Genomic DNA, 14,138 nt, shown 5'->3' with positions numbered 1-14,138 from the left:
TCAGGGAAGGTTGGCATGGCAAACCAAGCAGCTTGCATTTCCCACATTGGTTAAAAGTAATTTGGATCTACACACCAAAACGTTTAAGACATCAACCTAGTCTGTTTTGGGCTTGATCATAGAAACATCATAGCCTTAGTTATTTAGAGGTAGGCCCTCAAAGTTAAGATGGAGGAAAAGGCAACAGAAAAATCCAATCCAAATGATCTGAAAATGTAAATTGACTTTAAACCAATGAGAATCAGTAAAATTATGGAAGCTGTTACTTGCAAATCAGAAAGACCCTTTAATACACTAAATGCTGTCTACTGGGTTTAACCTTTTCCTAAAGAGAAACATACAAATAGCATTAATATGCAGTTTGGGTTTTTTTAATGTTATATCAGGATTTCAGAAAACGTGGTAACCATCACTAAGCAAAAGGCAACTAAATTCATGCAAAGCTCCTACATAAAATAAACCTTTTTCAGTTTTCATAAGTCTGCACAAGATAGAAAATGGTACAAACACTTACAAGAGAAGGGTCATCAACTATGTAATCTAATTCTCAAAATCTAACTGCATAATAGAAGATCATAATCCTGAATGAGAATACACATAAGTTTAAGGAAAAGTAGCCCAATTATTTTCTTGGTTCTTGAACTTTCATCCTCTGGTGAGAAGTGTTCTTTGGTTTATCATCTGATCCAAATTTCTAAGATTTGACAGGAAAGCTCAAGGAATCTTCATGAGCCCACCTGAACATGGATGTATTTTGAGAAGGGTACAGGCTGAGATAAAGTCCATTCCATAAGAACAAGGGTTATTCCTCTGTAATTTTCATATATAATAGGTTTAGTAGAAATCACTTACTAACAGTACACACTGATACCATGTCTAAGTAACAAATTCATGAATTTGAGATTTATAATCATGCATAACAATTCCAAAACTAAAATACCTGTTCCAAATGGTCGGTTAAAAAGTTTCTTGTCTATGAGAAAAAGTGTCAAAAGAAGACAAAAAATATTTGACTAAGCAGAGTAAAGTCAAAAGATTTCACTAATTTGGTAAGTACTAAATTTAGTACTAGGACGTACAAGTGATTGTAAATTTTTGAAGGTAGGGACTGTGTCTACTTAGTCTACTGTACTGTTCCAGGTGTTTAGTACAGTGCTAAACACAAAGTACTCAAGTACCACTGACTGACTGATCTCGAAAGGAATATTCTGGTTCATCAACAGAATCTGTGGGTCAGCACAGATTTTCACTGGTTTCTCTCAGCCTGAAGCACTCCGTAGAAATAGAATGTGAATCATACTGTACCACCCGATCAAAATCCACAGGTTCCAGCATGCAGTGCGCCACAGCATGCATCGGATCAGGCTTACACAAAAAGAACAGTAAGACACATACGATGGTAGTTAACCAAGGTCATGAACAAAAAAATCGAATATTTTAGCCAATAATGATGAGATATGTGGATATTAAATCAATGAAATGAATCTCCCAACTAAGGTGATCTGGTTAGTTCTTAAAGCAGCCTTGCAAATAGTTTTAAAAAAATCTTCAAGGAGATAAAACTTCTGAAAAGAAACAATTCAAGCGACTTGTTCCTACCCTTTCCATCACCAAAATCGATTTACTGAGAATCCAAAGGGTGAATGGCTCTGTACTAGGGTTATCACAGTTACTTTACATCGAATGACAATCTACGTTATTAGCCTTACATAAACACTAGTGCTGAGGATCATTTTCAGCTTATAGGCAATCTTATGCCTTCTGCAGCCAGCTCGATTTAAGCCCATTTATTGTGGGCCATAGCTAAACTGCAAAGCAGAGTCTAATGGAAAGAGAATGGGCCTGGGAGTCTGAGGACCTGAGACCTAATCCCAGGGCCATCACTTACTTGCCTGCTGTGTGACCATGGGCAAGTCACTTAATATTCTCTGTGCCTCAATTTCCTCTACTGTAAAATGGGGATTCAATATCTGTTCTCTTTCCTACTTAGACTGTGAGCCCCATGAGGAAAGGGGACAGTGTTCTACCCGAGTACCTTGTATCTAACCCAGGGCTTTAGAATGGTGCTTGACACATATAGGAAGCACTTAAATAACATTAAAAACTATTTAAATTTTAACTGTATAGCTGAAAAGGTCAAGGTGTACAGACTCAACCAAACTGTGCTCACACAAAGCCTATGATTTTTTGCTGCATACCTCATCTTATCTTCAGGACATCCCTATTAAGTGCAGGTATTATTATCCTTTTTTACAGAAGAGGAAAATAAGGCCCAAAGAGGTTGACTTATCTGAGGTCACACAGCAGGCCTGTGACAAAAGCTAAGACAAGATAGAACCCAGAACTCCTAACTGACCTTACCACTTGGAAAGAAATAATTTATAATATTTATATCAATGTCTCCCCATCTAGACTGTAAATTCCTTTTGGGCAGGGAACGTGTCCACCAATTCTGCTGTACTCTCCCAATCTCTTAGTACAATGCTCTGCACAGTAAGTGCTCAATACATACCATTGTATTGATTAATTGATTATTGGTTGATTGATTGATTAATGGTATTTTTTGATGCATTTTGTTGTTCTTAAACATCTTAACCAAAGAGAGTGGCAAACTACCAATCAGAGAAGTGGCAGTCTGCTAAATTGGATGCTGGTAACTGACCACTATCTAATTTCCTTTGCACTCAGAAATCTAAAGGAATAATTTGTCCAAATAAGAGGACTAAGTCAAGAAGGGCAGCACAAACTGATGACAGAAGGAGAACGGTGGGCTAAAGGTGATATGGGTTCTGAGGGTGATAAGAAAGTCTTCAGGAAATGATAATGTTCTAGAGTCAAATCACCCATAGAAATCACAGTTCTTGTAAGTGGAATAACCATTCCACAGTTCATATCTTCTACGTGATAGGTCAATGGGAAGTAACATCAGTGAAGGAAATGTCAGTTTAACCATCAGAGAAATAGGCAATTCAGTAAACTGATTAATACTTTGAGCTTTAAGTAAAAGGACTGACGTCCAAACACTTAACAAGTTTGAGTTGGTCAAATATCCTATCGAGGGGGTACCGCTGACAATGTTCATCAAGAAAAAAACAGAAGTTACCTTAACAATAACCAAAAATTTTAAGGAAACACTAGTTTCACAAGAAAATCCTACGAGACATTTGGCATTGAAATGAAATACAATTTGAAATTCTGGAATGTTTTACAGTGATTATGCAATATATTATGCAATTCTCATTATGAAAGCTAAATTATATTTCAAAATGCATTCACAAGTAAGGATTTTATCTCCTATGACATTTTTAAAAAGAAGCACACACTTAATATTTTAAAAAGCCATGGTTTTCTGGATGATGACTAGTGTAAAAGTAGATCACTTACAGGTACTAATTTCCAATACCATTTGGAAGGAGACTGCTCAGGAAGCAAGGAAAGGAAGGTGGGAATAGGAGATGAACATCAGCAGAGTAATTACAAGCAAAACAGCTAAATGCACTTATGCAAACAACATTTCTATAGAGCATTTTAATGGCAATTATTAGTATTTTGAAATAATAGAAACTGAAAGCTTAAAACTAATCCTTAAGAATCTACAAATTGAAGAATTTTCCTATTCCCAGAAAACAGTTTTTGTTTTATGAAAAAAGCTCTTCTCTAGTGAAGGAAATCAGTGGGGAGAGGGTGAATTCCTGCTCTTTTTGGCCATTTTAACTTTGTTCACGGGTCCAACTGAGTCAACATGCAAAGACAGAGTGGGCCGGCTCTTTTAAGATTAAGCTGGAGGCACACTCTTTCAGAGAAACAGTATGGCCTAGCGCTTACAAGACCAGGCTGGGACTCAGCCAAGTCACTTGTCTGTTGCGTGACCTTGGGCAGGTAATTTAACTTTGCTGCGCTTCGGTTATCTCATCTGTTAAATGGGGATTAAAACTGCGAGCTCGATGAGGGACAGGGACTATATCCAACCTAATTCGTATCTGTCCCAGAGCTTAGCACAGTGCCTGGCACATAGCAAGTGCTTAACAAATATCACAGTTTTTAAAAAAAGCCTTTAGATTCTCAAGTATCAAAGGTTAGCAGAAGTGCACGGTAATTTCAAAGTTGAAGGGAAAGAAAAGGAAAGAACACACAGGATAAAGACATACATACGCATATCATCCATCCTCCATCTCTGCCAACTACCCCTCTTCTTGAGCCTCCCAAGGACTTTCCCCAACCCTGGGTCAGAGTGCAGTAAGAGGCAGTTCCCCATCTCTCCATATTCTCCGAAGTCCTTTTATACCCAACTACTTCACCACTCCGTTTGTGGGAAACAAAGCAACTGATAACAGGAATTGGTACTTGAAGGTTCACAGGAAAGTTACAACCCTTTTTTACCTTTTGATGAGCTGGGCTTTCCAGTAACTGCTGCTTTAATTTTATCTCTTTCTCTGTTATCTCTCTCATTTTGAGGTTCACCTAAAATAGAAGAAAAAGTTATTTAAAAATCCAATATTTAGAGCAACCTGAGATCTTTATATCCCTATCCACAGACACTATGCCAAGGGTCAAGAGCCAAACAATATGAAACCTTCGAACAGTTGTCAAAGGGCCAATCATACAATCTGAATACAAATTAACATTGTTTACTTCATTGGGAAACATCTAATGGTTTTAAATGCCTTGTCTCCCCACACTACAATGCTCACTTAATGGTGGCTGGGACAAATTAATTCCCCCCAACTCAACAAATCCTCGCTTTGAGGGTAATTGGGAGACTGTTTTATGGGCCCTCATGTGATACTTGACTGTCATTGTGTCTTGCCACTGATGCAGTGTGATGACATCATTTTGTCACAGGAATGTTTCATAGAAATTGCTGCTGCTGCCAATAAGGGAGAGGAAGGGAGGAAAAGAGAAAGGAAGGAAAATGGTGAAAAGAAGGAGGGTCTAGGCTACAGGCCAGAATGGGAAAAGGCTATTCTTGCCCTCTTCTCCCATCCTCTTTCTCTCTATCCTCAGCCTAGGAATGGGAGAGGACAGTTCCCACATAGCCAGGGACGGGCAGCAAAAGCCCAGCCATTCCTCACTGCTCAGATCCGACAGGAGATGACAAGAGTCCCCTTCAATTCCATGGGAGCTACAGTGAGATCTTCGGGGTAGGTGATATCTGCTCTCTCCAGTCCACAGCAGGACACAGCCAATCCCCATCCTGTTGTGTGCCACAGGTTTCAGGCATGGGGACTGAGGGAAGACTTCTTGGTGCAGTGAGGTGGATGTTTAAGACTTGTTCTTCCTGGTCCTGCTTATAGCCCCCAACCCCAAAAACCTATCAGGCCTGAGGACACTTCCAGGGTAGGAAGGATTTTTGCTCCACAAAAGGGCGGGAACTTCCTCCCAGCGTAGAACAGGGGCAAGAATAATCCAGTCCAGAAGGCAGAGAGAAGGCAGTTCTGGCTCCACTCAGACCACCGACTGGGCCCCAGCATCTGAGGAGCAACCCGCAGTCACCCCAGCTACCGGAGGGCCTTAGATGCCAACAGCTGTCATCCTCCCTCACCGCCCCCAGGGCCCAACAGCCTCACAATGCCACAGCTTTGAGGTAAGTTGCAGTGGTTAGGGGTTCCGTGGGCCTTAAGGGTCTTAATGGCTCAAGACTCTGGGTGGTGGTCTGAAACACCCCGGCTCAACAACTACAACTACTTCCAGAAAGAGGCAGATATGGCTCCCAAACTATAGGCTGTAGATCTCTGTGATACACTAAACTCTACTGATATTCTACACTTGATTTGGAATCTTCACCGCTGAGAGGTGATTGATGCAAATATTATATCACTTACATATATGTCTCAACATTTATTCACTTCTATTTATTATCTGCATCTATTCTCTCTTTTACTGAAGTATATTTGGCCATTTGTGTCTGCCTGATTTCTCCAAACTGTAAGCTCCCCAAGGGCAGGATAACCATTTATTTCATCTGTTTACAATGCTCTGTACAGAGGAAGTAGGCAGTTGGGAATGTTGATCATCCCTATTGGATTAACGAGGTTGGGTGACTTTGCTCCAATAACGAATAATGTTCTGTAGAACAGCTGGGACAAGGATGAACCCCGTCCTAAATTAGAAACAACAATATCAAATCATTTCAAGAGAAATTAACAACATGAGCAGCCAGGGAATGGCAGATCACTGTCCACTGTTCTTTGGCAGTAGCAAACTCAGGGAAGAAAGGAAATTATAGCTTGGGGATGTTTTTCCTAAAATCAGACTTCTTAGATATTTTCTCTAGGGCCTAGTTTCTTTTCAGGGATTTTCATGCATGGTGGCTGCTGCCCAGGGAAAATCTTAAAGAAAATGGGACAGTTTATAATGACTATGAGTTTTCTACACACTCTCCAGTGACCCGGATCACTAAGAACACTGAAAAATGCTTACCTTATTTATCCAAAATACCATTGCATCTTCAAGGTCATATGGTAGTTCTTTTGAGGCACTGAATGTTGAAAAACGTTTGACACTAGCTACTACTTTTTCAATGCTGATCATTTCTACAGTATACGCCATCATTAAAGCATCAATCATTGCCATATGAGAACTCTGAGGAGCAAAAATACATAATTTTTAGCCAAGAATCTTCCCAAAAATATAGATTATTTGCCATGCTAACATTCCACTACTTGTCAGAATTCTTACATGATTTTAAGCCTTTTTTTCCCCCCCTTTTCTTGGTAAAAGGACTGCCTGGGTTTCAAAACTACATTTTCAGGTTAGTGCTTCATCATACATATTCCAGAAAAGTAGCATGCCCACTTTAGAAGGGGTTTTTGTAATAATTGGTTGTGCCTTCCACAAACATTGCCACTCACTTGCAAAAAAATTTAGTGGCACTCTCTTGAACCTAAACTTAAATCCACAAGAGGAAAAGTCAAACCCCACTCAATTTCAATAGCAGTACAAAATAAGAAAATGAATGTTGCACAAAATATTTCATTTCTAGCCTAAATCTTAAGCAGAGAAAGTGACAATTTGTAAGTAAGTTAGTGGGCAAAATGGGTTTTAAATAAAATTATCAAATGTTGTCTTAGGCACAGAATGGATAAGGAAACACAGAGAAATGGAATATAATAAACACACATCAGATGTTCTATTAGTGTGAATACATTTACTGGAAAGAATGCTACAAATTCAAAAAAAATTGCTTAGAGCAAGTTCTTTTTGTACTTTTCAAATATCCAAAGACCCATTAAAATATTTAAGAATATTTTTCAATATTAAGTAACAGAAATAAATCAATGTTCCCAATGCTTATATATACGATGTAAAATAAATACTATTCTTCTAGTTGAGATTTTGAGTAGCTGTTGATCTGCACAGCCCAGATATTTGAGGCCCATCCGAGAATTTTTTTGCTTGTGGAGTAGAGCGAAGATTTAAAGGGCAGTTTCTCCTATGTGCTGTGCTAGTGCATTTAAGTTGGAACTTTTCGGGTTCCTGCAAGAGCCAGTGGCTAAGGTAACAGTAGCAGCAGAAATAACGGGGAAGCAGCATGCCCTAGTGGATAGAGCACAGGCCTGGAAGTCAGAAGGACCTAAATTCTAATCCCAGCTTTGCCACTTGTGTGCTGTGTGACTTTGGGCAAGTCACTTAACTTCTCTGGGCCTCAATTCTCTCATCTGTAAAATGGGGAATAAGACTGTGAGCCCCATGTGGGACACAAACTGGGTCCAACTTGATGATCTTGTGATGATCCCAGTGCTTAGAACAGTGCTTGACACATAGTAAGCACTTAACAAATATCATCAGCATCATCAAATAAGTAGGCACTCTTCTAAATGATGCTTCATTTTTATTTCATTTGGGACCCACTCCATAAAAGTCATAGACATTTGTACTTGCTCTTCCTCCTGTCTAGCTCCACAGCAGAACACAGTCAGCAGGAGGAAAGGGACTGTCTGTGTCAGACCTCAGTTTTATGTTGTTCTAGGTGGTGTTGACCTAAGGGCCTTTCAAGACCAGGCAGAATTCCACAATCAATTAAACTATCATGTTCATTCAGCAAAAAAAAAACCCCGTACCATTAAATAAACCAAAATAAAGAGAGGAGTGACACAACAGGTCTGACATCTATATAAGTCATCTCAGGATAAATAAGATATTCAATAGCTAGCCCATTTTAACTCTGGACTCATTTTAGACTGGAAGTCTAAAAGCGAACATACCTATAAATGATTCTCACTACCCAAAGCCAGTCTCGCATAAAAAAATACAGAAAATTATAACTGTATAAATTCAAATTTTGGTTTTAAATGCCACATGCAAGCACTCACCATCTTTATAGGTGCACAACTGAGGTCAGATTCTGTCACTGGGGTGTCATCACTCTCCATTACATAAATTCCTTTCCGGGACAGGGCCTGAATAACTGACTGGTGTCCCTGTATTGCGGCTGCCTGGTCCCCTTTCAGGATGAGGCTACAGACCCGACAATACAGCTCACTGGACAGCAGAAGCTTGATAACAGGTGGTTTAATATGTTCCTGATCATATTGGTCTATGTAAAATGGATCTTTAAGGTCCTCGGGGATGTTATCTGAAAGGAAAGATTCAAAATTTAGCACATTTAAATAAGGAGCAAATTGGGAAAAACTCACATTCAAAATGTAGTTATGAATACAGAGGCTGCCATACGTGATCCTATTAAAAACGAGTGATCCTACTAAAAACGAGCCACCACCACATCGCTAGAATTTCAAATGAATTCTGAATACCAAGATACTTTAATTGGTGACAGAGAAAATGCACTTGCCAATAAATGGGGGGTGCCATGCAGCCCTCACTTCATCTTACCCCTCCACCCTGTCCAGCCCCTGGGTCTGTAGGGTGTCAGTAGCAGAGACAGGGTGAAAGAAAGGGAGGAGGGGTTGGAGGAGGCAGGAAGGGACAGTGGAGCAGTTTGTTGGCCCCACTAGGTCATTGACCCAGGAGACCATTCTGGGCCAGGAAGAAACTGGGGGAAGACAGTGCCCCCGGCAGACCTCTTCAGTGCCATCCTGTGCCTGTGCTCAACTGGCCACTGGCAAGAACCTTAGAATCAGACTGCAACTTGCTTGTTGCGGAGATGCCAGTGTCGCCCAAAAAGCAGGCTCCGGCTGTGGCGAGGGCACAGTCCCTACCCTCAAGAACCTTCCAACTGTCAGAGACCCAATACTAGGGAGAATGTAGCAATTCTCATATTATTCAGTACTGACAAAAACAGGTACACCCCGCTCTACTTAGCTCCTTGCGACTTTTCTGGGCTATCCTTCATTTTCTCCTGCCTTTGTAAAATCCCTTCAGACTCGAGCCAGCAAAGAAATCACACAATCACTCAACAGGTGTTTCGCCCCTTTACCTGCCTGCTGCTCTGCTCACCCTAAAGAGAAGGACAAACACGAGGAAGCCGAGTCAGTTTCAGCAGGTATGAAAGCAGCGGGCTTATGAACAATTAACCGACCATCATTTCTATAAACCCTCACTTCAGAGGAGCAATGTGACCTAATGGAAAGAGGACGGGCCTGGGAATCAGAAGGATATGGGTTCGAATCCTAGCTGTGCCACTTTTCTGCTGGGTGCCCTTGGGCAAATCACTTAAATTATCTGGGCCTCAGTTGCCTCACCTATAAAATGGGAAGGCTGTGAGCCCCATGTGAAACAGGCACTGAATCCAACCCAATCTTCTTGTATCCTCCACAGCACTTAGTATAGAGCCTGGTACATAAATCACTTAACAAATACTATAATAATTACATATAATAATCTACAATAATGAGATTGTGAGCCCTGTGCAGGATAGGGACTGTGTCCAACCTGATTATCCTGTATCTTTCCCAACACTTGACACATAGTAAGCACTTAAATACCACAATTATTATCATTATTATAATAAAACTATCTCTTTTTAGACCATTTGTAGGTAAGGGTAATGCAAGTATCAGAGTAGTAAATTTTTTATATGTGGCTTTTACTTTTTAGGAAATTTTTGTCAGCATGATTGCTATTTAAAAAATACACTGACATACTACTACCTTACTTAACAACAATAATCATGATAATAACAACAATAATGGTACTTAAGTACTTATTATGTGCCAAGCACTGTTTTAAACACTGGGGTAGATATGAGATAATCAGGATGGATAGAGTCCCAAGCTCGCATGGGACTCACAATCTAAATAAGAGGGAGTAGGATTCAATCCCCATTTTGTAAAGAAACAGGCACAGACAAGTTAGGTGACTTGTCCAAGGTCACCCAGCAGACAAGTGGCAAAGCTGGGATTAGATGCCATGTCCTCTGATTTCCAGGCCCACGCTCTTTCCACAAGGTAACACTGCTTCAATCTATGATTATTAATTATAATAATAATAATGTTGGTATTTGGTAAGCGCTTACTACATGCAGAGCACTGTTCTAAGCGCTGGAGGAGATACAGGGTAATGAGGTGGTCCCTCCGTGGGACTCACAGTCTTCATCCCCATTTTACAGATGAGGTAACTGAGGCACAGAGAAGTGAAGTGACTTGCCCACGGTCACACAGCTGACAAGTGGCAGAGTCGGCATTCGAACCCATGACCTCTGACTCCTAAGCCCGGGCTCCTTCTACTGAGCCATGCTGCTTCACACACTTGAGTACACATTTTTAGAAAATTTAGGAAAAAACAGAGTACCTGGTCTTGGTTCAGGAAGCTAATTGCCCCATATATGATATTGGAATAATGGTTCTCACTTACAACACTTCAATTTATCAGATTTCCAGAACTGATTGTGCCATAAATCAAAGGGCTTCCTGTACAACAGAAGTAAAAAGCAGGATCCCTGCCTCAAGGAGTTTATAACTGTCAGAAGCAAAAATACTGACAGGTTGGAGCAAGGTTACAGTGTGTCTCATTTTCTTATGTAGGAAAAAATGGAAATAAAACAGGGGGAAAATAGGGAAAAATGAATTTAAATATAAAAAGTATAAATATAAATTAAAATATAATATAAAGTACAAAATTTTCCAGCCCAGTGCCCCAAATTTTTCACTTTACCTTAAGAAAGCACTTTATTTTTCAAATGAACTTCAGCACATCTGCTTTCAAAACTCCATTCCAATGCTTAAATATTATAATGCAGATGTGCTTCCAGCATGTCTAACAAATATTTTTATGATTAAGCTGATTTTTCCATTTTCAGCACGATTAACAGCTGTTCCCATCTTCCAGTAATAACCCTAAACATACCTAAGTGATTGTTCGATCTTCTTTCCTCCCTGCCAAATATCCTCCCTGCCAAATATCAATTTAACTTTTTCACACAAGTCCTATTTTTAAACCCTGGATCACTTTCATGTGTCCTCTCTGGTATTCGATCAATTAACGGTACTTATTGGGCACTTACTGTGTGCCAAGTACTGTACTAAGGACTTGGGGTAGTCCAAGAGAATAATTAGAGAGGATCCCTGCCCTCAAAAAAGCTTCCAGTCTACTCAACTGTTTCCATAGCCAGAACCCGACTGGGTAGGATACAAAAAGGCCTTGGTGCTCAGAGTCTGAGCACCAGCATGGAGAGACAGAAGACTATTTTATGATCCTTCCATGTTAAGAAATCTGTTAATACATCCCAACATCACCATCATTACCATCAATGGTATTTATTCAGCGTTCTTTGTACAGAACACTATGCCAAGTGCTTGGGAGATAGAGTTGAGAGACATGTTCCTGCCCACAAGGAACTTAGGACCTAGAGCAACATCATGTTACTTGTTTGTTCTGATAAAAGTAAATACTGGCTCATTAATCCTTTATGAGCTAGTAAGACCCTAAAATTTCCACCATATTTGTGAGTTGCCAAGAAGAGTCCATCTTTGCTATCGTTACACCAAATCATAATAATCGCACTCTGCCAAAACCACCATGAAGGTCTGTTTCTATACAGTGCACCTCAAATGCACAATCCTTGACCTTAGGCACTTATATTTTGGGCAGCTTGCAACATTGGATTGATGTGCTCATTCAAAATAATTATTTCCCAGATACTCTATTCTTTATCAAAAATATACTGAATAATTTGACTAATTCCTATGTTTTTCTATCCTTTGGATTTTGAATCATTAATACTGTACTTAAGTTTTATTCTCAAGAGAATTTTGAACTCTTCTGAACTTTATTTTGTTCAGACTTTTGACCACCTCTCTACTTTAAGGACACCATGACTTAATAAACTATCTCATTAACAGCTGCCTTTCTCACCATAATTTTAATGCACTGCCCTTTATCCACGTAAGCACATAGCTAACATCCTCCCCTTCAAAATTGTGTGAGAGTGCTAATTTTCCTAAGAATCACCTAAGTCCCTGGGGTAGAGACAATACTATCAGTTCAGCACTGTCACTGTCCTAGGGGGGGTCTCACAAGCAAAGGGAGAACAAATTTTTAACTTGCATGTTATAGATGAGGAATCTGAGGCACAGAGAAGTTGAGTGGCATATCTAAGAACACACCACAGATAAGTGGTGGAGATGGGAGTAGAATCCAGGTCTTCTGACTCCCAGGCCCATGTTTCTTCCATTAGGCAATACAATATTTCACCACAAATAAAGAATAGTGGGATGCAGGAATAACCATGATCAGTCCCTTCGCTTTTCCTACTAGTAGGAGCAGTATTTTTTTTTTCTGCCAGAACTTGGGCCTTATGTACTAGAAGTTACAGATGACATCTGGATTTGGGAGCTTGGGAAGCAGGACTGGAAGGTCTCCATCCCAAGAGAGGCTGAATATTTGTGTTGGCCCAAGTCTGGGAACCAGAGGGCCCATATGTAAATCATAACACAGGACTAGGCCTAAACCCAAATTTTAAAAACAAATAATTACAACAGGAGGAAAATGATTCCTACAATCTAGAGTACTAATGAAGGTAAGATGGCATTTGCTTCTGCTTCCTTTTTCACAGTACTGCCTTTCTTGTTCACTTTTTCCATAAACCGATCTGCCTAAACAATATAATTTGTGACAATTTACTACTCTGACCGTCATTATTTTAATCAACAGTATTTACTAAACACTTAAATGCAGAGCACTACATTAAACCCTTAGGAGGGGACAATAGAAGTAGAAGACACGACCCATGCCTTCAAAGAGCGCATGATTTAGTGGGGAAGGAAGGGCCACCTTGCTAAAACACCTAGAACGAGAAGGCTTGGAAACTCTTTACCAACCTGACATTCAAAAGGACTAAAAGACATGGAATCTGGACAGAATCTGAAACTGAGTATTTTGAAGAGCTCTAATTATACTATCAGCTCAAAAGTAACATTTTCATTGAAAATACAATTGAACTGATGGCAAGAAAAGTATATTCAAAGAAATTTAAACCACAAAGTAAGATTTACACCAGAAAAACTCAAAATAGATCGACCCCCCCCACTCCTCTAGCCTACTTGTCCATCAGCTAATTTATGGTATATGGAGTTACCCAAAAAGGGCCAGCTCTGCAGAGGTAGGTGACAACCTCTTCATTCCACAAGTGGCAGAAGAGAGGAAAAAAAAAAGGCAAGATATCTTTCTCAGTTAATTGCATTTACTGAGGGCTTAATGTATGCAGAGCACCCAGCAAGGCACATGGGAGAGTACAATACAATAGAGTAGGAAGATATGATCCCTGCTCACAAGGAGTTCACAGACTACAAGGGGAGACAGACATTAAAATAAATTACAGATGGATATCGGCATGAGTTCCGTGAGGCTGGGGTGTAAAACCAAAACGCTTAAGTGTGACAGACCCAAGTGCATACTAATACAGGAAGGAGAGCAAATAGATGAAGTGATACAGAAAGGACGGAAGTGAGGGCTTAGTCAGGAAATGCTTCTTGGAAGAGATGGGATTTTCATTGGGTTTTGAAGTTGGGGAAAGTGGGGGTCTATCAGATATGAAAGGGGAGGGAGCTCCAGCCAGAGGAAGAACCTGTGCAAGAGGTAGTAAGCCGGACAGACAAGATCACGGTAGAGAGAGCAGGCTGGCATTACAGTAGCAAAGTGTGTGTGCGGGTTGGGTTTTAGTAAGAGAAGAATGAGGTGAGTTTAGGAAGGGGTAAGCTGGTTGAGTGCCTTTAAGCCAATGGTAAGGGATTTCTGTTTGA

At 40.1% G+C, this 14,138-nt stretch overlaps 1 protein-coding gene across 4 annotated transcripts in view; it reads right to left on the bottom strand.

Moving 5' to 3' along the window:
• CAMSAP1 (calmodulin regulated spectrin associated protein 1) overlaps positions 1–14,138 on the bottom strand; it is an 88,685-nt gene that overhangs the window by 24,320 nt on the left and 50,227 nt on the right. For 3 of the 4 annotated variants that reach the window (XM_029062423.2, XM_029062422.1, XM_029062427.1), the window contains exons 3-6: positions 8,313–8,575; positions 6,421–6,582; positions 4,381–4,461; positions 3,385–3,417 (exon numbers count right to left, since the gene is read on the bottom strand). In XM_029062423.2, coding sequence (XP_028918256.1) covers positions 3,385–3,417; positions 4,381–4,461; positions 6,421–6,582; positions 8,313–8,575 — 539 coding nt within the window. The remainder of the gene's footprint in view (positions 1–3,384; positions 3,418–4,380; positions 4,462–6,420; positions 6,583–8,312; positions 8,576–14,138) is intronic. The other variant, XM_029062426.1, reaches the window with a different exon arrangement.

This window comes from Ornithorhynchus anatinus, chromosome 4, assembly GCF_004115215.2.
Source record: "Ornithorhynchus anatinus isolate Pmale09 chromosome 4, mOrnAna1.pri.v4, whole genome shotgun sequence".
NCBI lineage: Eukaryota > Metazoa > Chordata > Mammalia > Monotremata > Ornithorhynchidae > Ornithorhynchus > Ornithorhynchus anatinus.
Note: the sequence above shows the minus strand (reverse complement) of the source record. Positions and strands in the feature narration are given on the sequence as shown.